Source organism: Myotis yumanensis, unplaced genomic scaffold (assembly GCF_028538775.1).
Source record: "Myotis yumanensis isolate MYYU_CA2020_CCGP unplaced genomic scaffold, mMyoYum1.0.hap1 SCAF_4, whole genome shotgun sequence".
Lineage (NCBI taxonomy): Eukaryota > Metazoa > Chordata > Mammalia > Chiroptera > Vespertilionidae > Myotis > Myotis yumanensis.
Genome location: NW_027223755.1, coordinates 110,319,145 through 110,346,062, shown reverse-complemented (window position 1 = coordinate 110,346,062; position 26,918 = coordinate 110,319,145). Strand labels below are relative to the sequence as shown.

Here is a 26,918-nt window from a genome sequence, read left to right as displayed (position 1 = left end):
TGCATTTTCCCTACAACTGAAATATGGCCCAGAAACAAAAATGCTGTTTATCTCACTGAGATGTTGTTATCCCAGGCCTAAGGAGAAATGCAGACTATGTCAGAAGATCAAGTTACAGCTTGTGAAGGTTTCTGTCCTGCCAGTGTCCTGGCTGCGGTTGTGAGAGAGAGCCCACAAAAGACAAGGATCTGGCTTTGGAGAACTCCGCCTGCCTCTCCTCAGCTAATGGCAAGGGGAGTGACAGCTCTGCTGTGAGGAGGAAGTCTGTCCTGCCACAGGAGTGTCTTCTTTTGGGGCTTCTTATTTTCCAACACAATCTAAGATTCTTCCCAATACAGTAAAACAATGCCATTTTAATGCCTTTTTTTTTTTTTGAGGAAGGGGAAATTTTGGCGAACAATCAACACAATCTAAAAAGCTAACACTTAGGGAAAGAGACCAAGATGGCGGCGTAGGTAAACACCGGAGACCTCTGCCGCAAACAACCATTTCAAAAATACAACTAAAAGACGGAACGGACATCACCCAGAACCACAGGAAGGCTGGCTGAAGAGAGACTCTACAACAAAAGGAAAGAGAACAGCAAACCGAGGCTCAGAGGAGGCGCAGTGTGGAAAATACAAAGGTACCGAGGTGCGCGCGAAAGCGGGCTGGTGGCTGAGGGCGCGGTTGTCGTTTTCGGTCGGGAGTGAGTCTCAGACTCTGGGCTCCAGATCCGGGCGAGTCTCTAGGGACCCAGACTCAAACGGGAGAAGCGGGATTATCCGGCATCAGTTGGAACCTGAGGGCAGCTTTCTCTCCGAGGTTTGCAGCGGCTGCCGGGGTTCTGAGAAGCAGAGCCTCTGGGAACGGGACTGAGAGCGGCCATAACTGCTCCCTCCGCCCGCCCTGTTGATCCCGCCCCGCCCAAACCCTGCGCACAGCCATTTGCCGATTGCCTCAGGCAAAGGCTGGATTAGCGCCTCCCCAGAAGACAGACGTTTTCCACACAGCTGATTCCTACAGCCAGTCGGCCTGGTGGTCAAATCCCTCTAGTGTTAACTACAACAATTAAGGCTTGGCTAGAACAAGACTGCGCACAAAGACCACAAGGGGGTGCACCAAGAAAGCATAAAAGATGCGGAGACAAAAAAACATGACAGAAATGGAGGATATGGAGCTAAGAATCGCAATTTTGAGGGCTTGCTATAAACTTGAGCAGAGCCTCACGAAAACTAATGAGACCCTTGATGCTACGATAAAGAAATTAGAAAGTAAGCATACACTGACTGAAATAAAGAATATTATACCAAATAGCAGACCAGAGGAGCACAAGAATCAAACCAAAGATTCGACAAAAAACACCCAATTGGAAAAGCAAAATGAAAAAAGAATCCGAAAGTGTGAAGATAGTGTAAGGAGCCTCTGGGACAGCTTCAAGCGCACTAATATCAGAATAATAGGGGTGCCAGAAGATGAGAGACAGCAAGATATTGAAAACCTATTTGAAGAAATAATGGCAGAAAACTTCCCCCACCTGGTGAAAGAAATGGACTTACAGGTCCAAGAAGCGAAGAGAACCCCAAACAAAAGGAATCCAAAGAGGACCACACCAAGACACATCATCATTAAAATGCCAAGAGCAAAAGACAAAGAGAGAATCTTAAAAGCAGCAAGAGAAAGAGACTCAATTACCTACAAGGGAATACCCATACGACTGTCAGCTGATTTCTCAACAGAAACTTTGCAGGCCAGAAGGGAATGGCAAGAAATATTCAAAGTACTGAATACCAAGAACCTACAACCAAGATTACTTTATCCAGCAAAGCTATCATTCAGAATTGAAGGTCAGATAAAGAGCTTCACAGATAAGGAAAAGCTAAAGGACTTCATCACCACTAAACCAGTATTATACGAAATGCTGAAAGGTTTCCTTTAAGAAGAGGAAGAAGAAAAAGGTAAAGATACAAATTGTGAACAACAAACATGCATCTATCAACAAGTGAATCTAAGAATCAAGTGAATAAATAATCTGATGTACAGAATGAACTGGTGATTACAATGAATCAGGGACATAGAAGGGGAATGGACTGACTATTCTTGGGGGGGGGGGGGGGAATGGGAGATGCGGGAAGAGAATGGACAAAAATCGTGCACCTATGGATGAGGACAGTGGGTGGGGAGTGACGGCGGAGGGTGGGGCGGGAACTGGGAGAAGGGGAGTTATGGGAAAAAAAGAGGAACAAATGTAATCAGAACAATGAAGATTTAATTAAAAAAAAATAAAATAAAATAAAATAAAAAATAAGTATCTGAAATAAAAAAAAAATAAAAAAATAAAAAAATAAAAAGCTAACACTTAGTCCTGATATAACTAAAAGGTAGTCATACAGTAAGTTTAATAAGTTCAACAGTTAAAAGTCAAAAAAGAAAAACTAGAAAATTCATCTAAATATCTAAGAAATTATTATATACTAGTGGCCCAGTGCAAAGATTCGTGTACATTAAAAGGACATTAATTAGAAAGTGGCCGGCGGGGCGGGACTGGGTGGGACTGGGCGAGACTAGATGGACATGCCCTGGAGCCAAACACCTGAGGTCCCTCCCCAGGTCAACTGTACCTGGGTGGTGTCATGGCTCGAAGGATGTCTGTGGAGTGAGCAGGGTCCCTCTAGCAGGTGGGGTCCCTTGGCCTGGCCTGTGGGGATCGGGTGGAACCGGCTCTCCAACATCCCCCGAGGGGTCCCAGAGTGCAAGAAAGCATTCTGCAAAGTTGCTGTCATACAGGGTGTAGAACACAAATGCAAGTGTGCAGTGAACCAGATTCAGGGCCGACAGTGCCCCAGCAACAACATAATCCACGGCCAAAGGTGGAATCGCATGACCCCCGCAAGGAATTGGGCTCCCTCCTCTCTGGTTTCGGGGTGCGTCACCCGAGAACCGCTGCTGCCAAGTCACTGCAGCTCGGCAGCTCTTGTGTTGAGCGTCTGCCCCCTGGTTGTCAGTGGACGTCATAGCTACCAGTTGGACGGACACTTAGCATATTAGCCTTTTATATACATCTACACTAATAAAAAAGAAACACTGAAATTGGTGTCACTCCACTACGCCCACCAGCCAATCAGAGCGACTATGCAAATTAACCCAACAAAGATGGCGGTTAATTTGCATGCACAGGCGCAGAGCGAAGACTGAAGGCTCCGGCCAGAGTGAAGACTGAAGACTGAAGACTGAAGAATGAAGAATGAAGACTGAAGAGGCTTGGCTTCTCCGCTGCAGCCGGACCAAAGGCCTGGGTCCCGGGTGCCGGAGGAAAACCGGTGCCAGAAGTCAGGGAAAGGAAGGCCTATTGCGCGAATCTTCGTGCAACGGGCTTCTAGTGTAGATGGATGGATGGATGGATGGATGGATGGATGGATGGATAGATAGATAGATAGATAGATAGATAGATAGATAGATAGATAGATATAGATATAGATTCCTACCATGGAGTGTTATAGATGCAAGAAAATTAATTTAGAAAACATGGAGAGGAACCAAGATGGCGGCGTAGGGAGCGGACCTGTGTGTGCTGCTCTCTCACAGCATCATTGAAACTATCAACTATGAAGTAAACAACCGCCACTCAGAACCATGGGGAAGTTGGCCCAGTGGGAGATCTACAACTGGAGGAAAAGAAAGAAGCGCAGTGAGACTGAGTGGGAGCTACGGAGGCACCAAAACCAGAGGTACGCAGTCACACGCCACTCGGGCTGCAAATGGATTCTCGGTTTTTTACGAACCCTCGAATCCTCTGGGCTTGCTCGGGGCGGGTCTCGGAGGCCCCAGATCCCACAGGGAGAGGCGGCCACGGCCTTGCAGTGGTCGGAGAGCGAGGGAAGCTCTGACACGCGGCTGCTCGCCGGCACCGAGGGACAAGAAGTCCTGGTGTCCCGGGGAGGCGAGGGGCGCGGAGACGCCGCCATCGCTATTTCCTCCACGCTGGCGACTCCCTGTGACCCCGCCCTACCCTCAGGGCTGTGCCAGAGGCACAAGAGGGAATGACTGTGCTTTTACAAACTCTCAAATCCACTGAGCTGGTTCGGGCGGGTCTCTGAGGCCCCAGGCCCCAAGGCGAGAGACGGCACGGCCTTCCAGCGGTCAGAAAGCGAGGGAGGCTCTGGCGCTCGGCTGCTCGCCGGCACTGGGGGACGCAAAGTCCTGGAGTCCTGGATAGGCAAGGGGCCGCTGAGTCTCCGCCCCGGCGACTCCCTGTGACCCCGCCCTACGCAATTTACATTCCCATCTGGGCTGTGCCAGACTCACAAGTAGAAACGCCTTTGCTTCTGCAAACTCTCAAATCCACTGAGCTGGTTCAGGCGGGATCATGAAGCACCAGACCCGACGGGGAGAGGCAGCACGGCCTTGCAGCCATCAGAAAGCGAGGGAGACTCTGTTGCACAGCTGCTCGCCGGCACTGGGGGACACAAAGCCCTGGCAGAGAGTCAAGGGGCCGCGGAGACTCAGCCTGTGCTATTTGCTCCGCCATGGCGACTCCCTGAGTCTCAGCCCTAATCAATTTACATCCCCATCCAAGCTGTGCCAGGTGCACAAAAAGACCCACCTGCGCTTTTGCAGCCTATCCCAACAAATTGCAGACTTCAACTGCTTGCAGCCATGAGAAACACACTCAAGAAGCAGACCCAGGAGAACCAGGATGGCGGCATAAGGAAGAGACCTGTGCGTGCTACCTCACACAACAACATCGAAACTACCAAATATCAGACAAACACCTAGCATACAGAACCATGGGAAAGTTGGCCCAGTGGAAGCTCTACAACTGGAAGGAGAGAAAGAACATTGAGACTGAGTAGGATGTGACACCAAGTACAGAGCCCAACCCAACAAACTGCAGATTTCAACTCCTCGCATAGAAAGAAGCGCATTGAGACTGAGTAGGATCTGCAGAGGCACCAAGTACAGAGCCCATCCCAGCAGGCTGCAGATTTCAGCTCCTTGCATCTGGGAGGGACGCAATCGGGGGGCAGAGTCGGGTCCGGGGCCGGCCAGGGCTGGGCCTGACTCTGCCGGCACTGTGGAACTGCTGTACCAGCAAGCCCACAAACATGCCCACTGGTCCCAGTCTCTTCTGGGGCGCTGGGGGACAGCAGACAGGCAGTCTGTGCACTTGGTGGAGGGCAGGAGTGCTGGATGTTCAACCACCAGGAACGCCTGGAGATTTTGTCCAGTGGGGAGCCGCCGGCAGGGGACAGAGGGCCAAACTTCCTGTTTCCCCGGTAAGGCTGGGATGGCCCCGGTGAGGTTGGGATGGCCCCGGTGAGGTTGAAACGGTCCCGGTGTGGTAGGGACGACCCCGGTGAGGTTGAAACAGCCCCCGTGAGGTAGGGACGACCCCAGTCAGGTTGAAACAGCCCCGGTGTGGTAGGGACGACCCCGGTGAGGTTGAAACGGCCCCCGTGAGGTAGGGACGACCCCGGTGAGGTTGAAACGGCCCCCGTGAGGTAGGGACGACCCTGGTCAGGTCGAAACGGCCCCGGTGTGGTAGGGACAACCCCGGTCAGGTTGAAACGGCCCCCGTGAGGTAGGGACGACCCCGGTGAGGTTGAAACGGCCCCCGTGAGGTAGGGACGACCCTGGTCAGGTCGAAACGGCCCCGGTGTGGTAGGGACAACCCCGGTCAGGTTGAAACGGCCCCCGTGAGGTAGGGACGACCCCGGTGAGGTTGAAACGGCCCCCGTGAGGTAGGGACGACCCCGGTGAGGTTGAAACGGCCCCCGTGAGGTAGGGACGACCCCGGTCAGGTCGAAACGGCCCCGGTGTGGTAGGGACAACCCCGGTGAGGTTGAAATGGCCCCCGTGAGGTAGGGACGACCCTGGTCAGGTCGAAACGGCCCCGGTGTGGTAGGGACAACCCCGGTCAGGTTGAAACAGCCCCGGTGTGGTAGGGACGACCCCAGTGAGGTTGAAACAGCCCCCGTGAGGTAGGGACGACCCTGGTCAGGTCGAAACGGCCCCGGTGTGGTAGGGACAACCCCGGTCAGGTTGAAACAGCCCCGGTGTGGTAGGGACAACCCCGGCGAGGTTGAAACGGCCCCCGTGAGGTAGGGACGACCCCGGTGAGGTTGAAACGGCCCCCGTGAGGTAGGGACGACCCTGATCAGGTCCAAACGGCCCCGGTGTGGTAGGGACGACCCCGGTGAGGTTGAAACGGCCCCCGTGAGGTAGGGACGACCCTGGTCAGGTCGAAACGGCCCCGGTGTGGTAGGGACAACCCCGGTCAGGTTGAAACGGCCCCCGTGAGGTAGGGACGACCCCGGTGAGGTTGAAACGGCCCCCGTGAGGTAGGGACGACCCCGGTCAGGTCGAAACGGCCCCGGTGTGGTAGGGACAACCCCGGTCAGGTCGAAACAGCCCCGGTGTGGTAGGGACAACCCCGGTCAGGTTGAAACAGCCCCGGTGTGGTAGGGACGACCCCGGTGAGGTTGAAACGGCCCCCGTGAGGTAGGGACAACCCTGGTCAGGTCGAAACGGCCCCGGTGTGGTAGGGACAACCCCGGTCAGGTTGAAACAGCCCCGGTGTGGTAGGGACAACCCCGGTGAGGTTGAAACGGCCCCCGTGAGGTAGGGACGACCCTGGTCAGGTCAAAACGGCCCCGGTGTGGTAGGGACAACCCCGGTCAGGTTGAAACGGCCCCCGTGAGGTAGGGACGACCCCGGTGAGGTTGAAACGGCCCCCGTCAGGTAGGGATGACCCTGGTCAGGTCGAAACGGCCCCGGTGTGGTAGGGACAACCCCGGTGAGGTTGAAACGTCCCCTGTGAGGTAGGGACGACCCTGGTCAGGTCGAAACGGCCCCAGTGTGGTAGGGACAACCCCGGTCAGGTTGAAACGGCCCCCGTGAGGTAGGGACGACCCCGGTGAGGTTGAAACGGCCCCCGTGAGGTAGGGACAACCCTGGTCAGGTCGAAACGGCCCCGGTGTGGTAGGGACAACCCCGGTCAGGTTGAAACAGCCCCGGTGTGGTAGGGACAACCCCGGTCAGGTTGAAACAGCCCCGGTGTGGTAGGGACGACCCCGGTGAGGTTGAAACGGCCCCCATGAGGTAGGGACGACCCTGGTCTGGTCGAAACGGCCCCGGTGTGGTAGGGACAACCCCGGTCAGGTTGAAACGGCCCCGGTGTGGTAGGGACGACTCCGGTGAGGTTGAAACGGCCCCCGTGAGGTAGGGACGACCCCGGTGAGGTTGAAACGGCCCCCGTGAGCTAGGGACGGCCCCGGTGAGGTTGAAACGGCCCTGGTGAGGCTCAGACGGCCCTGGTGAGGTTGAGACTACTCCAGTGAGGTTGGGACAAATAAAGGGGACCAGTATGGACTGATGAACAGGGGTAGATACAGAAGCAGAGAAACATTGAACAGAATGTTAAACTACAGTGGGAAGCCTGGGGAGGGTTGGGGGGCGGGATTAAGAGACCAACTGAAGGACTTATATGCATGCATATAAGATTAACCAATGGACACAAGACACGGGGCGGGGGGGGGGGGGGGGGGTAGGGGCCGGGGGAATGTCAAGGGGGGGAATAAAGGAGACATATGTAAAAAAAAAAAAAAAAAAAAAAAAAAAAAAAAAAAAAAAAAAAAGAAAACATGGAGAAATAAATAAATAATACACCTAAGTGAAAAGAAAATACAAAACTATGTATGAACATGATTTCAAACTTTCAAAATACATTTTAAATACCTTTTATCTTGTATTCTTCTAAATATACACCAAAGCATTAGGTGTCATTATCTTAGAAGGGCAAGTTTTAGGTGATTCTTTCATCTTCACACATTTCTGTATTTTGCACATTTTCTTCCTCAGATGTTTCTGTATTTTGCATATTTTCTAAAATAAATTTGTTGATAACAATAACTAGGTGGTACTTAAGATTGATCTGATGGTAGCACACCTTGGAATTTTGGCCAAGGAACTCCAATCTAATGCACAAAAGATGGGGCTAGCAAAAATACAGCTTATTTCTAGCTGAGGCTTTGGCCCCAAATCCCAGTGAAATATGGAGCACTCCACTGAGAATTTCTTTCTTCTCTGCTAGACTGATGTAGAGAGCCTTATACTACACTACAGTTCTCTGCCCATGTTAAACCTAAGCCAAAAACAAGCTTTGGACCTTATCACTAGAGGAAAAATGTGACAGCATCAAAGAAAAATAAGGAAAAGAGAGAGGGGAAAAGTAGAGTTTGTGCCTTTAAATATGATTTTATTGACTTTAGAAAGAGAGGAAGGGAGAAGGATAGAGAGATAGAAACATGGATGAGAGAGAAACATTTATTGGTTGCCTCCTGCACACCACCTACTGGGTATCAAGCTTGCAATCTGAGCATGTGCCCTGACCAGGAATCGAACCAGTAACCTCCTGGTTCATGGATCAATGCTCAACCACTGAGCCACACCAGCCGGGCCAATCTATGTTCTTGATTGAGTGGCACTCCTCTTTGGGGTAGAATTGAAGTGATCTACACATTCTTGGAGATGGAACATGGTGGGGAAGGAAAGGAGTGGAGGAGGCATGAGATCAGGTCTTAAACTATCCCAAAGCCAAGCATGCAAGTTATTTCTTCTATAATCAGTATGTGTGTGTGAACATACACGCACATGTGCAAAAAGGCAAAATACATAGCCTCTTGATTTTGAATCTACTGGTATTTGATGATAACTCTAAAATATTTTTGACTAAACAGCTAATTTTACACAGGGATCCAAAATATTCTGGAAATAATCTTGATTTAAAGCATATATAAATTATGAGTTCATAGTGCCATAAACCCAGAGTACTCTCAATAAAGTTTAACTGGCTGGAGATGCAAGGCCAGGCCTGCCATACCACTCTTTTCCACACCCGATGCTGTGCATTTCTGAGAGTAAACCAGACTGACTCCTAAGCCATACACAGAGGTGGTCTCCAAATTCATCCTGGCCTCTGCTGGTTCTCCCAACCCTCACAAGAATCAGATCACATAAAAACAGGTGCAAGTCTCCAGCTCATCGTGGCTTCAAGCTTTTCCTAGCAAAGAACAATTTAAAAGCTTCCTAGCTTTGGCCTGGCCTGGCCTGCCCCAATCTTGACCAATTTTAGCTAGTCCAAGCCTTGGTCGTCTGCCTGCAGAACGTGAAGGCTAAATGGAAGAGTGTCTGACTACATAGAGAACAGAGAATCAAAACTAGGGCAATTCCCTGAATTACTGAACTATTACCATCGTATACGTGTACTTCTACTTTAAAGAACAGATAAAGCTGCCCTACCTCATTATCAACAAGGAAATGCAATTTAAAACAAAACGTGATTTTCCATTTATCAACGTAAATTGTACCTATTCTGCAACAGAGGTACAATAGACATTCTTACACACTGCTCATGGCACAATCCTGTAAAATCAGGTAACAAATATGACTTAAGAACCTTCAAAATAAGGCCTGGCTGAAATAGCTTAGTTGGAAGAGTCTTAGACTGAAGAACCTTCAAAACAGATAATCACTGACCCAGGAATTTCTCTTCTATATATCCTAAAAAATAGCCTAAAGTAATTGTAGTTATCTTACTGATTTTAATAACTCATTTATGTCATGGATAATAACCATTTTCTGCTCATAAAAATGAAAGCTTTATGTAAAATATACATTCATACAACCAAAAACCATAAAAATAGGTTATCATGCTATCAAACAATGATCTGAAGATTTTTTTGACAAAAATTCCTCATGATACCATCCTATATAATAAAAGAGAAACATGTAAATTGACCATCCCTCCGCTCTGCTCAGCAGCCAATCAGGAGTGAGCATGCAAATTAACCCAAGAAAGGTGGCGGGTTAATGTGCATACAAAGGCGCCGGGCGGAGAGCAGAGCGGGAGAGCTGGCGAAGAGTGGAGCAGCTTGGGGAAATTGGCTCCCCAAGCCGCCAGATGGAGAGCAGAGAGGGGAAACTGGCAGCTTGGAGGACTTGGCAGAGTGGGAGGCCATGGGATGGAGACAGAGCAGGAAGGGAAAACCAAGATCGCAGGGAGCACCAGGAATTCTGGGAATAGTAGTTTTGGTGGAAGCGGAAGCCCAGAGCACAGGGAGCACCAGGAATGCTGGGAATCGTAGTTCTGGTGGCAGACGAATCTCCTAGACCAGCGGTTCTCAACCTGTGGGTTGTGACCCCTTTGGCAGTAGAACAACCCTTTCACAGGGGTTGCCTAAGAACATCCTGCATATCAGATATTTACATTACAATTCATAACAGTAGCAACATTACAGTTATGAAGTAACAATGAAAATAATTTTATGATTGGGTCACAACATGAGGAACTGTATTTAAAGGGCCAGAAGGTTGAGAACCACTGTCCTAGACACTAGAGCAGTGGTTCTCAACCTTCCTAATGCCGTGACCCTTTAATACAGTTCCTCATGTTGTGGTGACCCCAACCATAAAATTATTTTCGTTGCTACTTCATAACTGTAATTTTGCTACTGTTATGAATAGTAATGTAAATATCTGATATGCAGGATGTATTTTCATTGTTACAAATTGAACATAATTAAAGCATAGTGATTAATCACAAAAACAATATGTAATTACGTACTTGTTTTCCGATGGTCTTAGGCAACCCCTGTGAAAGGGTCGTTCGACCTCCAAAGGGGTCGCGACCCACAGGTTGAGAACCGCTGCACTAGAGCAAAGTGAGTCTGGAGCAAGTTACTGTTGCGGTGGGATGGAGGGAAAGCAAAGGTGAGAGACATAAGTAAAATCAGAGTGTCTAGGAAAAATTAAAGGGAAGATATCCTAAAACTTCCAGGAAATCTTCATCAATGAAGCAAAGAAAAAAAAAAGCCTGTATTATTCTGTGAGCAACAAACCAAACTGAGTTGGGGTCTCAGACAATTCGCTCATATGATTGCAAAGACAGACAGAAACTCTCGGATCTGAGGGCCCCCAGATTGGAGAGGGTGCAGGCCAGGCTGAGGGACCCCCACACCCCCAGTGCACTAATGTCGTGTACCGGGCCTCTAGGATAAAATAAAATCACATCAGGTAAAACTGTATATACAGTTTGATTCCAATTATGTGGAAACACACAGATAAGGAGGGATAGGCAAGAAGTAATATGCCAAACAACTTTTATACATTTTCAATTCTCCTCTTTGAACTTTTACATATTTTCCAAGTTTTCTACAATAATTTAAATACTATTCTTATCAAAATTGATGTTATCTTACAATGAATTTTAGCAAATGAAACCAGACACAAAGTATATATACTTCATGCAAACCAAAACCACGAGATACCAGTTCATACCCGCTAGAGTGGCTATAATAAAAGACAGACAAAAACAAGTTGGCATGGATATGGAAACACTAGAAACCCTCAGACACAGCTGGTGAGGATGTAAAATGATGCACTGTAGAACATGGTTGGGCAGTTGCTCAAAATGTTAAACACTGAGTTACCTACCATATGACCCAGCAATTCTACTCGTAGGCAAATATACCCAGGAGAAATGAAAACATATGGCCACACAAAAATCTATGCATGAATGTTCATACAGCAGCATTATTCTTAATAGCCAAAAAAGGTACAAACCCAATATTCATCAACATGTGACTGGATAAACAAACTGTGGTATATTCATATCATGGAATATTTTTCAGCCATAAAAAGGAAGGAAGTATGACTCATGCTACAACATAATGAACCTTGAAAACATCATGCTAAGTGGAAGAAGCCAGATGCAAAAGGCCACATGTTACATGATTCCATTTTTATGAAATGTCCAAACAGGTCAGTCTACAGAGACAGATTTGGGAGGAATAAGGAGTGACTGCAAATGGGTATGGGGTTTCTTATGGGAATAATAAAAATGCTCTAAAACTGATGGTTGCACAACTCTGAATATACTAAAAACCTTTTGGTTGCGCACTTTAAATGAGTGCAGTATATGGCATGTAAATTATACCTAAATAAAGCTGTTTTTAAAAAGAATATATACTGCATTATTTTACTCATAATAAAATTTAAGAACTGGCAAAATAAATCAATCGTGTTAGAAGTCAGAGGAGTGGTTACCTTTTGGGGGAAGGGGCAAAAGAGGGAGCTTCTGGATGCTGCTGATGTCCCATTTCTTGATCAGGTTGATGTATTATCACTTTAGAAAAATTCATCAAGCTTATGCTGAAGTATGTGTCTATACTTCATTTAAAAGTTTAAAAAAACTAGTTGACTTCAGAAAGAAAAAACACTAAAGTTTCTTAACTTAGCCAGAGTCTCAGGCCCTAACTCAGTTTATTTAGTCTTATTTAGAGCTGATTCTATTTATCTGGTTACTTAACTAAAAGCCAAATAGAAACTGCAAAACACAGGAGTGAGACGGTAGAAGGTATAGGCTCCCAGGATAAAGCAGGAGAAAAACTAAGGAAGGACCGTGAAGGAAGAGGGTAGGGGAGCGAGAGGAAGCATTATAAAGAGCAGGAATAAGAATTCAACTACACAGCCATCTGCAACTATTCATCAAGTCCTATACAGTCCCACTAGCCCCAAAGAAAACAGCCATCCTACAGACCAGGAGCATATTAGACGATGCTCATGATAGCCTAAATCACCAAGGAAACAAACAGTAGAGTGTACCCAGGATACTCTCCTGGGAAAGTGAGTGTATAAAATATGCTATCAAGCTACAAATCCAAAAGTCTAAATTTTAAAGACTTGATGTTCAAATATATAATTATCTGGGCCCAGGCAGTGTGGCTCATTGGTTGAGCGTTGACTTGTGAACCAGGAGGTCATGGTTCGATTCCATGAGGAGGCAGCCGATCGATGTGAGATACCGAACAGAGTGGCAAGGCCAGACCCAGAGAAAACTTTGAGGTGGAACGCCTTTCTCCTCCACATGTAACTACAGTGGCCTTTTGCAGGATCCTCCAGCTCTTCCTGCTGGCATCCCCCCCTTTCCTGTAAGGCTTGCTCTTACAGGCTGGGTGGGTGGATTGGTGGGTGGGCTGGCTCACTGGGCTTTCTTGCTAAAATGTTCCCACCGCTCAGGTGTAAAGGAACCAATGGTTATTGAACACCACGATCTGTGAGGCTGATGTTATATGGCAATGAAAAGGGAAACAAGGTAACCAAGACTCAGTAACTAACAAGACCTCAGCTGCACCAGGTTCTGACTAATGCCAAATTCATGGTTTCACAAATTTTCCAAAGAAAAGGAGTAGACCTGGATGCTGACTGCTCTCACCCTCCTCCCAGAGCCATCTTGGGATGCTGACAGCCTGAGGTCTGAGACAGAATCAGTAGTATCACCAGGAAGTGGGGGGCAGCAGTTACCACAGCCTAACTCTGCTTGACATCACAATGTGGCTCCTGGGGAAGGACGAACAGGTCGCCAACCTAACTAACCCTTCCGCCCGCTGCATGTAAGATGAAAAGCTGCCAGCGCTCCCTCCTGCCAGCAGGGAAACAAGGCTACTCTCCTCTTCCTGCCCTTCCTGTCACTATCCAAGTCCTAAAATCATTAACTAGCAGCTACTTCCCATGAGCTGTGGCTTTTAAAGGTGCTATCTTTATATATATATATATATATATATATATATATATATATATATATATATATATTTCAGAGAAGAAGGAAGAGGGAGAGAGAGACAGAAACATCAATGATGATAAAGAATCATTGAAAAAAAAGAAAGAATCATTGATCGGCCACCTCCTCCTCAATCCGGGGATCAAGCCCGACACCCAGGCAGGTGCCCTGACCAGAATCGAACCCGGGACCCTTCAGACCACAGGCTGACGCTCTACCACTGAGCCAAACAGGCCAGGGCTCAAGGTTATATCTTTTCTTTAGCTATCCTAGTTCATGGTAACTTCCATGGAATCAAGGCTCTAAAACAGTGGTTCTCAATCTTCTGGCCCTTTAAATACAGTTCCTCATGTTGTGACCCAACCATAAAATTATTTTCGTTGCTATTTCATAACTGTAATGTTGCTACTGTTATGAATCGTAATGTAAATATCTGATATGCATGATCGTCTTAGGCAACCCCTGTGAAAGGGTCATTCGACCGCCAAAAAGGTGTCGCAACCCACAGGTTGAGAACCACTGCTCTAAAAGAAGAAAGATGCACCAAGCACCTGCACTGGCACAAGGGCAAGATTAAGAACATTAAGCTAATATCTATAATAATAATCTATAATAATAAAAGCGTAATATGCAAATTGACCGAACGTCCAGACGTCCTTCCAGATGACCTTCCGGACGAAGCCAGGGCTGCAGCTGCGGGATCGAGGCAGCTGCCACGGCTGCGAAGGCCTACCCTTGCATGAATTTCGTGCATTGGGCCTCTAGCATCTTTATAATTACACACTTGGAGCACCTCTGGTCAGGAAAGGGGTTAGTCTTTCCCAGCTATAGAGAGCTATGGACCTCAAAGAAAAGGTTGAATTTTCTTCCCTACAGTTTAAAATTAGTATTTCTCTGCCCTCATCATTGTTCAAAGTAAAGCAATACAAAAGTTACTTCCCTGTTCATCCAATCTCTAATAAACATGCATAGAGAACAGTTTACTATGGAAAACAAAGAGAATCACAGAATTCAAATTCTAAAAAAATACCTGTATCTTCATTTGCAAAATAGGAATAATAATATGTCTACCTTACACTGTAATCAAGAGTAAATAAAATAATCCACTGTATAGGACACATGGTAAGCACTCATGTAAGCTACAGGAAAAAGCAAGATGGAGAAAATTACACAGTATGCTAGCATCTATCTCAATAAAAGGGAAATACAATCACACACACAATACACAACCACAGACATACACACTGACATGTTTACTTATACTAAAACCAATGAAAAAGCATAAAATGTAGGGAGAAAGGGGACAGGGTGTAGGGATCAGAGATAGAAACTAGACTTCTCTGAACAGATCTTGTTTGGTAAATTTGGCTCTAGGCCACGTATTTAATTTTTTACATAATTATGCCATAGAATTAAATTTTAAAAAGCAACTCCTCAAAATCAAAAACAAAAGGAAACAAATAAATTTACATATATATGCAGTCGGTAATAAAGCCACACTTAGAATTATTCCGAGCAACTTTAAGACATAGTAATTCGACTATACAGTCCTAGTAGGACATATATTATATGGGCAAAAACAAAAACAAATCTTAAATCTTTTCAAAGACTCACACCATTAGTGGTACTACTGGGATTATTACTAGTATCCTGAGACTTCGGAGTGCACTGTAGGATAATGCAAATTAGAATTTACAATGGTGTTAACAGGATTTTCAGTATGAAAGAAAGGAAAAACGGGTAAGATCAATGATGTTAAATAAAAAACCTGATACCCTGAATTGGAATTATCAACATGAATTCATGATTTAGTGTATCTTTAAAAGAAATTATACATTTCCTAGCTCTGCCTACTTAGAAGACATAGAAACCATGTGCACCCTGGTGCCCAGCATGTGGCCTCTCAGTACCATTTGCCACCAAAAGGACCCAGGGCTCCTTAAAGAAATGTATAGTTCCAGATCTGGTGCAGGAGACAGTAAGATGAGCCTGGAACATCTTAACTTCCTTGCATTCTGGTCTAAAATCACAGACTACTAGTATTATGTCAAACGGACTTGGGGCCAAATTGTCCCACTAGCCTAACATGAGACAACTTGAGCAACAAAAAGGTTAATAACTACAAGTGACTGAATAACATCAAATATGCATTTAAACCCCCGAATTCATATGGTTAAAACAAAATCTCACTAGCCACATTTGGAAATCAAGTAATTATTTTGAACAATAGAAAATTAAGGTGGGGCCCTGGCTGGTGTGTTCAGTGGTTAAAGTGTTGGCACTTGAACCAAAGGGTCATGGGTTCGATTCCCGGTCAAGGGCACGTACCTGTGTTGCAGGTTTGATCCCCAGCCCTAATCAGGGCATGTGAGAGAGGCAACCAGTCAATGTGTCTCTCTCACATTGACATTTCTTTCTTTCTTTTTTTAATTGACTTCAGAGAGGAAGGGAGAGGGGGAGAGAGATGGAAACATCAATGATGAGAGACAATCACTGATCAGCTGTCTCCTGCACACCCCACATTGGGATCGAGGCCACAACCATGACCTCCTGGTTCACAGGTTGACACTCAACCACTAAGCCATGCCAGTTGGGCTCACATGGATGTTTCTTTCTTTTTTTCTTTCTTTCTTTCTTTCTTTCTTTCTTTCTTTCTTTCTTTCTTTCTTTCTTTCTCTTTCTCTTTCTTCTCTCTCTTTCTCTTCTCTCTTCTCTCTTCTCCTCTCTTCTCTCTCTCTCTCTCTCTCTCTCTCCCGCCCCCCCTTTCACCTTCCCTAAAACTTAATGGAAAAAAATATCCTCGGGTGAGGATTAAAAAAATAATAATTTTTATAAAAAGAAAATAAAGGTGGGGAAAAAATCAAGCATTTATCTTACCTTTCTTCTCCTAATTTACTTTGGGGTAATCAAATGATTGCCGATGTGTCCTAGCTATTAAGTGAAGAAGGAATGTTAAAATTATAACATCCCCAGTTTTGACCCTTAATGATCTAGGAATAATCATTACTAACATTACAAGAGACACGACCAGACAAGAATAGGCTTTCTGATAGAGGTTTATAACACTACCCACAAGTTAGTTTTACAAAAAAATGGAGGTTAACACACACACACACACACACACACACACACACACACACCTTAACCCTGAACTTCATTAAACCTCCATATCTAACTACTACTTTACAGGAAACACAGAGACAGAAGAAGTTTGACTGCAACTACAGAAATACAACAGGCAAAATCAGATGATGGGAAGCGCCACTCCACAGCAGTGCTCTTCAAAGTATGATCCACAGACAGGTGCCCATCTGTGAACTTGTCACCAGTCCATGACAAGATAGGTACAGAAACTGACAGTAAACATAGAAACATTTAAAGCAAATAAACAATCATTTTATGTCTAATTAAATCTAACAGTTTTTTAAATGGCGCTGGTTTTATGTATGCCTTATTTCATTTTTCTAGAAAAGCTGAAATGCCAAGTTAAGAAATTTATACCATTTTGTATATAAAAGAAAAGGTTAAGGCATTTTTCTTTTTAAAAAATGTTTTTATTGATTTTAGAGAGAAAGGGAGAAGGAGAGACAAAAACATGGATGAGAAACATCATGGATGGGCTGCCTCCTGAACGCCCTGCCCCCTACTTGGGATCAAGCCTGCAACCCAAACATGTGCCCTAACTGGGAATCGAACCAGTGACCTCTCAGCTCAACCAGCTGAACCACACCGGCCAGGGTAGTAGAGGCATTTTTTGGTAAAAGAAATATAATTACAGGTGATCTTTAAGAAGATTATCTATAAACAATAAAACCTATCAACTGGAAGAAACAGTTTGGAAATGGGGAAGGGTCCTCGCGTGACCACAGACTTAAAATGAGCAGCTTTGTTGTCACCTACCATTTCTTTTGAATACTTACTACAGGTGGGTTTTTATACTAAACCCTTACTTCTATCTTCTCATTTAATCTTCATAAAAAACCATGCAAGTTTGGAGTTCTGGCTCTGATACTTACTAGAACTGAATCCCCAAATCCTAGTTTTAAACATTGAATAGCAATGCCTCTTTCACAGGGCTATTGTGAAGACTAAATGAAAAACTGTATATGAATGTACACTGTCGGTGATCTGGCTCCACTCAACTGTTTTCAGGATTATGATTATTATTGTTTCTTAAATCTCTCCTGAGAATCAGACAGCTCGGCCTTACTCTTAAAGACCGGAAGACCAAGAGTAAAAGCAAAGAATTTATGGAGCTGGTGATGAGCTTACAAAAGTTCCTGACAGCAGAAGCAACCAAGGCATTTCCTGATCAATCCTGTGAAATCACCTAAAGCATGAACTGTTGGTTTGTGAGCACTCTGGCACTCTGTTTGCTGCCTTCCAACCTCAACAACTGGTGGGGGGAGGGGGGGGGGGGCGAGGGGAGCAACAGATGTTCAAGGACTGGCCAGGGCATAAAACAATGATTTTCCAAATAGAGAAAGATCACAGTCAAATGAAAGACAAGACAGCCCATGTGCTCCACTGCAATTGCAAAGATGTCGTTTGTTAAAACATAAAAGAGTATTTGAGGAACATCCAGTGAACAATTAATTAGCAGAGCAAACAAGAATATTTTTGAAGGAAAAAGCTACAGAGGACAACTTGAAATTATTCAGCTTTGAATGATTTCTTTTCCACTACCATATATAAAAGATTTTTTTGTGGAAATCATGAGGTCTTTGTTTTCCAGAGTCTTTACTCTAGGAAACAGCTGTGGGGAACGACACAAACAGAGAACACTGCCCTATTTAGTAGCCCATCATTGTGACAAGTGTATAGATGGGGACAGGAAAAATCCATCAAACCACACACCAATAACAAAACAAAAGTGGCAGAGTCAAACTAAAACTGCAAGCCACACAAAGCACAATGTAAAACAACTGATTCTGGATTACTGCATCTCTGTATCTGCAGAGAAATTTCCATGTTTAAACCAGATCAGCTCCTTTCTACATGAGTCACCAAAAACTTAAATAATGCACTTTGCACAGTTCCTGATACACGACAGACATTCAGCAAATATAACTAAAAAGTTTTTCTAGGGCTCTTACGATCAAATACTATGTACCACCTACCTCCAGAACTAACTAACGTACCACCTACCTCCAGAACTACTGTCCATTCGGTGCTTCTGGTCTTGAAGAGCACCATCCATCCCAAGACACCCTGTTTCAAAATCTGTTACTTTCATCTCCTCCTTCAAATCAAAACCCCAATGAGGTTTCACTTCGCACACACTACAATGGCTATTAAAAAAAACCACCAACAAAACAGAACAAAAAACAGAAGATAACAAGCGTTGGCAGAAAGCGGAGCCTTCATGCATTGCCGTTGAGGGTATAAAATGGTGCCGCCACTGTGGAAAACATTTGAGTTTCTCAGAGTTAAACCCAGAAGTAGCACATGATACAAAAGAATTGAAAACACAGATTCAAACAAATACTTGCACACCTACGCTCACAGCATCATTACTCTCAGTGGCCAAAAAGCAGAAACAACCTACCAAATCCTTCAAGACACAGGCCAGGTAACACCTCTTTGGTCCCCCCTCACCCCTCCCATTCCTCCTCCAGTGCTCTCCCCCTGCATCTGCACAGCACTTTGTACACAATCTATGACAGCACCCTACCCTATGCAGCTATTTCTTTACCCATCAGTCTTCCCTTCTAGATCCTGACTTCCTTAAGGGCATGAACCATCTCACCCATCTTCATATCCCCAGTGCTTTGCAACACAAAACCAGCACAGGAATCAATAACCATGCTCAATAATTTTGTGCACTTAATAAATCCATATCATGGCTACAAAATACCAACCTGAATTTGATTCTTAATGGGTATGAACTGGCGTTTCTGCTGCCCTACACTGTTACACTGTATTCAGGGCTCAACTCAAGGAGTCAAACCATCACATAAACCAGGTCCAGGACCCTGCCGCCCTCCTGGTTTCCCGTCTCTCAGACTGCCCTTCAGCAGGTCCGCTCCCTCTCCTGTCATCTTATTTTCAGGTCCCCCAACGGCCTGGCCTTGGGCTTCTGACCTTTACACTTACCACCTATATGCAGCGGAATCCAAGTCTACACAGCTAGCCCTAATTCGTGGCACATTCCCAATAGTCTAGTAAGACCTTCCTGGGTATCCCAGGCCCCAACACTACATGCTCAAATTAAATGCATTATCTTCTCTGCCCCTTGAACTCCCCAAACCACTCCCCTTCCAGCTGCTCCACTGCTGTCAGAGACCCTCATTATTCTCCCCATCATCAGGTCTGATACCTCGGGGTTTCCTTACGTCTCCATTTCTTGGATTCTCCTTAATAATGTCATGATGTCCTCCAAATGTCTCTTGGATTCACCTTTTCCTCTTCTTTACCTCATCTCATACCTATGATTGCCCTCTCCCTGCATTTATTTTGTCCTCCATTTGATTCATTTTTTACTCACCATCAGACCCATTTTTTTAATATCTTTTTCCTCTAATCAATGTCTGCACAGCTCAAGAGCCTCAACTGAATCAGTACTGATGGCAGCCTCAAGGCTAAATTATTGTGACAGACTTTCAAGGCCACCCATAATTTGCCTCCTCTCATCTCCTCAGACATCTACATGTATTTCTCTCAAATCAATGGTTCTCAACCAAGGGAGATTTTGCCCCCCAGGAGACATTTGAAAATATCTGGAGACATTTTTTATTGTCATCAGTGGGATGTGGACAGGACAGGGACACTAACAAACATCCTACAATGCCAGGACAGCCCCTCACAACAAAAAACTATCCAGCCAATAATGCCAGATATGTCAACAGTGCCAAGGCTGAGACAACTCCAAATCAAGCCTCCGCGGCAGACAGCCCAGTAGCTTCCATGACCATGTGCCAACTCTATCCCTCTGCTCAGAATGTTTCCCCACCATCCTGAGACGACACCCCTCTTCTTAACTATCCAAGACTTGTTTATCATCAAACCCCATTCAAAGCCATATTTCATGGCTTTAAACACCACCAAGAAGTTGATGGCTCCCTAATTTTCTCTTTAGCTAGTCTCAATCTTCTGAACTCGACTCCGTTATCCAGCTGCCTATTAGACAGCTCATGAATATCCTATTAACACATCTGAAAATGAACTCCTGACCCCCAAAATTGCTGCTCCTCAAGTAAGCACTGGTAACCACTCAGTTGCTCAAGACAAACACCTGGGAGTTATTCTGGATGCATCCCTCTGCCTCAGTGTACCCCTCACCCCCAGCAAGTCCTGTGGAGTCTACCTGCAGACATATCTCAAATCCACCCACTTCTCCATCTCCATCTACCCCCACTTTTACTTAATCTATCACAGAAGCCTCTTCCCTGGTCTCCCTGATTCTGTTCTATCCACTGTTCAGCACCTGAGTTTTAATGAGATCAGAACAGAACTCTGTCCAAGTCCTGCAGCCACTCCCCACTGCACTTAGAATAGAATCTAAACCCCGTATATGCACCTACAAGGTGCTGTATGGCCCAGCCTCTGCCCACCTGCCCATCCCGTCCCAGCCTCATCTATCCTCCTCGTCTCCCAAATGTACCAGGTGAGGGTACAGGGGAAAGGAAGTCATTAGATCAGCAGTTCTCAACCTGTGGGTTTCGACCCCTTTGGCGGTTGAACAACCCTTTCACACGGGTCGCCTAAGACCATCCTGCATATCAGATATTTTACATTACAATTCATAACAGTAGCAACATTAAAGTTCTGAAGTAGCAATGAAAATAATTTTATGGTTGGGTCACAACATGAGGAACTGTATTTAAAGGGCCAGAAAGTTGAGAACCACTGCATTAGATTGAGAGTATATATGCATAGCTACCTGTGGAGTATGAGCCTATAAATAATGTATACATGTTCGTATACACATTTAACCAGTCAGAAAGAACGGTTTTTAAGAAGACTGCAAAGTGCCAAGGTAGAGCAGCAAGGGCACATGGTGAAGCAGCTGTGGCTGACCTTATTTATGTTCACTACCATTCAGCACCACAACCGAGAGGGGAAAATGCTGCGCATTTCAGCATGTCCACCTGCCAACTGACATTTTATGTTGAGACCTGTCCTTTCAGCGGTTGTACCAATAAGGCAACCAGACACAGGACTGAGCGTGAGCCTCAGCAATGCAGGGTGACAAAGTGGAAGTCAAATTCTGCTTCTGCGCCCTCGGCCTCCAGCCAGACGAACCTCGGTTCCATCATCCAGAAAGGCCGGGGTCTGTCCCATCCACCCAAGTCTCCTTCCAAGTCAAACGTGATGATTCTGTCACCTCCTTGCTCCTTCAGAGACTTGGAGCTTCACTGACTAAAGTGACAGCATTTGACAGACAAGGGCACTGACCAGGAAGAGACGTGCTTTCTATTTTATACTGTCCCAAACCTACATGGGACCTACACAATTTTTTTTTTTTTCTATTTTTCAAAGGAATTCAAGGGATACCTGAACTCAGAGTACTTCTTAGAAGCTACTGTGAAATTTCAATGTACTAAACAGCTTTGTACAAACCAGGAAACATCTCTCAAAGGCCTGTAGCATGAGACCATGAAAAAGCAAGGTGTGACACTGAACCAGTGTCAGCCCGATGCTAGCTTGTCTGCCACTCCTCATTTCTACATGTTTACTCCCTCTGTAACCTGAGAACTCTCACTAATAAATAAGCAACACCAGGCACCAAAGTTCCAGGAAGACACCATAGGAGAGAAAATTCTATGACTTTTTGTTTTGCTACAACTTTGGATGGAGTTCCCACAGTCCTTTATCAGGAGATCACTATGTCCTAGTTGTTCTTTGGGACCATGGTTTGAGCACGGCTGCTATAAAACTTATCTTTCTTACTTGAAAGACGGCCATCTATCTTTCTCTTACTGCAAAGGGGCACTGAGAACTGGAAGCTAGAGAGCATCTATGCCAGCCTCCTATTAAAGCTGTGACAACCAACCAATGTCCCCAGGCAAAAGCACGCTGGTTGAGAACCACAGCTCAGTATCTGAGCAAGAGCACAGTATCTGCATAAAAAGAAAGAAAGGATCTAGGTGGCAGCTAGAGAAGTTTCTTAATAGCACACCCAGGTGGGACAGTCAACCCATTTCATTCTGGGAAATGAAAATCCAGACTTAACCATCATTTAGCTCTCCCAACTCAAAAATCCATTTATCTGGTAAGCTTCTAAGCACCAATTAATAAGTTTAGAAAGAAAGAACATAATTGAAAAATTCACAAAGCACAAAGACAGACTAAGTGCTTCTCCAGACCTTAACATAAACTATCTCGAGATGGCAAACTGGTTTCAACTTCTCTGCCAAGTCTAATCACCGGGCAGTGGCTGCCTGGACCCCTAAACTGAGCAGGATTCTGGGGCTGAACGTGAACCAGCAGGGCATGGTGACGAGTAGGCCTCACATCCACCTCCTTTGGTGTTCAACTTTCTTAATGCTCAAAATCACAGCCATTAAATTTGGCTGTAATAAAACATTCTGGAAAAAAAGAAAGTAATCCACCAGGCTTACCAAACTGGGGAGAAATAAAAGGAAAAAAAGAAATCTGATCCCATCACTCTCCTACTTAAAAGTTGGCTCTGGGTTCTCAACTTCCAGAGGATAACGTCTCAACCAGGGGAGCCTACAAAGCCTTCACAATGCATTCACATCCTACTTCTCCCAAAAGTCCTGTACCCCCTCCCTCTCCACGGTGTCACCCAGACACCAGCACCACCTGCAAACTGGTTGGAAATGCAGCATCTCGGGCTCACCCAGCTCTGCTCTGAACAGAAGCCCAGGTGAATTACAGGCACATCAAAGTGTGGAAACGGTGTCTGGGGGAACTTGCCAGGTTCCTCCAGACTCAGTTCTTCACAGGCAGGTACAGTGTCTGCCCCAGGTGAATGTGTGTGGCACATGCAGGTGAGTGTGGGCGGGCTGCCTTCACTCATCTCCTCTATTAAAGCAGGAAAGCCCAAATGTCCACCTACAGCCTCCACAGCAGCCAGGGGTGAAGTGACAAGGTTAGTCAATGAGATGTCAGCAGAAGCCTGCTGCGGGGGCTTCTGGGAGAACTCCTATTTCCCCAATGACTTCCTGCCTTGACTAGGTAGACGTCAAGGTGGCAAACACTAAGGACAAAAAGCCAATAAGAACGAAGGATAACAGAGTAGAAACCAGAAATGATCTGGAGCCTAAATGGTTGGGCAAGCCTTCAATAAATGGGAGGTGAATGAAGGAGTGCAAAGTGAAACCTACTAAGGTTCAGAGATTACATTTTTTTTAAAAATAGGGCCTCTAAGAATCTGTTCAGCTTTACGAAAGCATACCTACAAATCAGTCTCGATGTTTCTAGAATCACTGACCTATTTCTGTCCAGCTTTTTAGTGGATAAAAGAATGAACACAATCTCTTAAAAAGCAAAGGAAATGTTCTCATACCAAAACACTGTTGAAACTGATTTTTCACATTTGGAAAAAAGGAGAACATGAAACTTAAAACACTGGGCTCTGACCTTAAAAAGTTTGTAATTGCTGTGGCTACTCACAGGCAACTATAAGCAAAATTAAAAAGGAAAAAGACTCTTTTACAGTCGCTGGTTGGTTGTCATCCTCTCATACTTACTTATTTTGAGATTTCTGACATGAACCTCATTTTTTCCAGTCCTATACTAGTCAAGTATTTCCATTAATATTTCCAAGATCAAACAGCAGTCACTTTTCTCTTTGAGAAAACAGGGTAGAACAACATAAATGTAAATATAATGTAAGTAAAGTGTATTAAAAGGAGAGGGGCACCTGGCAGTGCTGTTCCTCAGCAAGGGAAGTCCTCAACCAAGCTCCGGCTCCTCAGACAGATGACCATTGTATATTTTAATCAAGTCATTCATTCTTAAATAAAAGGATTTTTAAAAGAAACTTCATAGCATCCGTGAAAAGCCAGTACTACTTGCCATGAATACAAGACAAATGTAAAAACAAGCCCATTGAAAACATCACCTTCCTATATTCCAGCTACCGTTGCCTGCTGAAGCCTCTAAAGTTGAGGCTTGTACTCGCTTTGTTTAAAAAAAAAAAAAAAGGTGGGGAGTGAGCAAGCAGTGTTAAGTCACGCTGAGACTTTCTCTTGAGCGTGATCAGGACAGAAAGAGAAGGAAAAAGGAATGAAGTTTCTCACTGTGTGGTTTCATTCTACTTAATTCTGTTTCCCACCTAAAAGGAATCCCCCTGCAGTCTCAAACCACCTTCTCCTTTTGCTGGGAATCAGAGCCCGTTCATTTCCTTGGTGCAGCCTAAATGGTCCCAGGTCACCTGGCTCAGCCCTCGGCTCCAGCCCGCTCACTACGAGGACCTGAGCCCTATCAGCCCACTGCCTGGCCTTGTATGGCCCGTGAGCTAAGAATGGTTTGTAACAATGAACACTGTATCAAATCTGTGTTGGGGAGAACACCAGGAAAGGCATACTGTTTTTCCCTTTGGCCTCCCACCCTAATTTTGAACGGCAATTAAGCTACACGGTTCTCCCCTGCAAAAATCACAATCCCCTTCTTCTCATTAGTAGACCTGTGTTACAAAGTATTGTACTCCATGATCACTGTATTTTTACTTTACTCAATACAAATTTTGTAAACACTGGTTTTCTCTTGTTACATAGGCACCTACATAGTAGCCTCGATTTTGCGTCTGGGCCAGCAAAGCCTAAAGCACTGACTCCGCTGCCCTTTGCAGACCGCCCGGCCCAGCTTCAGCTCCAGGTCAAGTGCACACCTTCCTCGCGCGGGAGCAGCTTCTGTGGCCCCTCCAGGCCGCCCTGCTGCTCAAGCCTCAGGGCCCAGGCGCCTCCTCCCAGGGGTCGCCCTACCCACGCCCGCCCACCTTGCAGTGGCGGCATCACCAGGTTTCACTGTCTTCAAACCACCGACGTGGCCCGTTAACTTATTATACAGTCTTTAGCCACAAAAGCAATCAGAGCAGCAACTACTCCTGGTCCCGTGCACAACGGAAGCTCTTCCATGCGGGGAGCCCTCTTCGGGCCAAGCTCCCAGCGACAGAGGGTAAAACGTGGGGGCAACGAAGACCCACTGACTTGTTGGCAGCTCACAGCCACCTCTGAGGTCGGGGCGGAGGAAGCTGGCACGGTGAGGGGGTGGCCGGGCCGAGGCTGCACGACCAGCGACCCCACCGAGCCCCGGACCCGGCCGGGAGCCTGGACCGGCCGCGTCGGGTGCCCTCCGACGCCTCAGCCGGGCAGGTGGGACCTGGAACAAGCGCTCCAGGAACGGATGCGTGACTCACGCACTCGGCCCATCAACCGATCCATCCCCCCGCGCCCGGTGGCCCGGCCTCAGCCTCGGGGCCCGCCCACCCCTCCAGCCCGGAGGAGGGCGACGTGGGCGGGGGCCGCGGCGGGGAGGGGCGCCCACCTTGAAGTCGCGGCTGTGCTGCGGCGTGTACTCCAGCGTCCAGAGGGCGCGCACCAGGTGCGCCAGCTGCTCCGTGACCTCGCCCGCGGGGGCGCCGGCGGGCGGCTCAGGCTCGGGCTCGGGCTCGGGCCGGCCGGCGCGGTACTGGCCGAGCGCCAGGTACTCGGCGAAGAGCTCGGTGTTGCTGAGGCACTGCAGCGTGGCGTTCATGAAGCACGTGTTGCCGTGGTTGCGGAGCCCCGCCACGCCGGGCACCGGCTCGCAGGCGGGCGGTGCGGGCGGCGCGGGCGGCGGGCCGGGCGGCGGCGCGGGCGGCCCGGGCGGGAAGCAGCCGTGGAGGGGGCCGCGGTCCGGGCTGCCGCCCTCGGAGCTCAGGTGCGAGAGCGTGGACAGCGTCCGGAGGACGCGGCTCATGAAGCTGCCCACCGAGCGCGCCGCCGACGGCGAGGGCGCGGCCGGCCCGGGCGCTCCGGGGGCCCCGGCACCGCCGCCCGCGCGGCCGCTCCGGAACAGCCGCTTGCTGAAGGAGCGCTTCTCCTTCCCGCCCGCCGCCGGCCCGGGCCCGGGCCCGGGCCCGGGCGCCGTTACCTTGGACATGGCGGCGGCCGCCCACGCTCATCCCCGCGCCCGCCCTCCCGGCCCGCGGCCCCGCCACCACCGCCGCCGCATCCCCCCGAGCCGGGCTGGGCGCCCCGCACGCCTCCGAGCGCCGCCAAGCGAGCCAGCGGGCGGGCGGGAGCGCGCGCGGTCGGCCCAGCTGGGCCGCTCACGTGACTCGCCGCCGGCGCCGCCCGCCCGGCGCTGAAGCCGCCGCCGCCATGTTGACTGTGGGAACGACGTCGCCTCCCCCGCCAGCCGCGAAGGT

General features: G+C 47.1%; 1 protein-coding gene across 1 annotated transcript in view; it reads right to left on the bottom strand.

Annotated features, from left to right (window-relative positions):
• USP31 (ubiquitin specific peptidase 31) overlaps positions 1-26,665 on the bottom strand; it is an 80,358-nt gene extending 53,693 nt beyond the window's left edge. The window contains exon 1 of the mRNA XM_070413689.1: positions 26,054-26,665. Coding sequence (XP_070269790.1) covers positions 26,054-26,650 — 597 coding nt within the window. The 5' untranslated portion in view covers positions 26,651-26,665. The remainder of the gene's footprint in view (positions 1-26,053) is intronic.
• Positions 26,666-26,918: the final 253 nt, after the last annotated feature.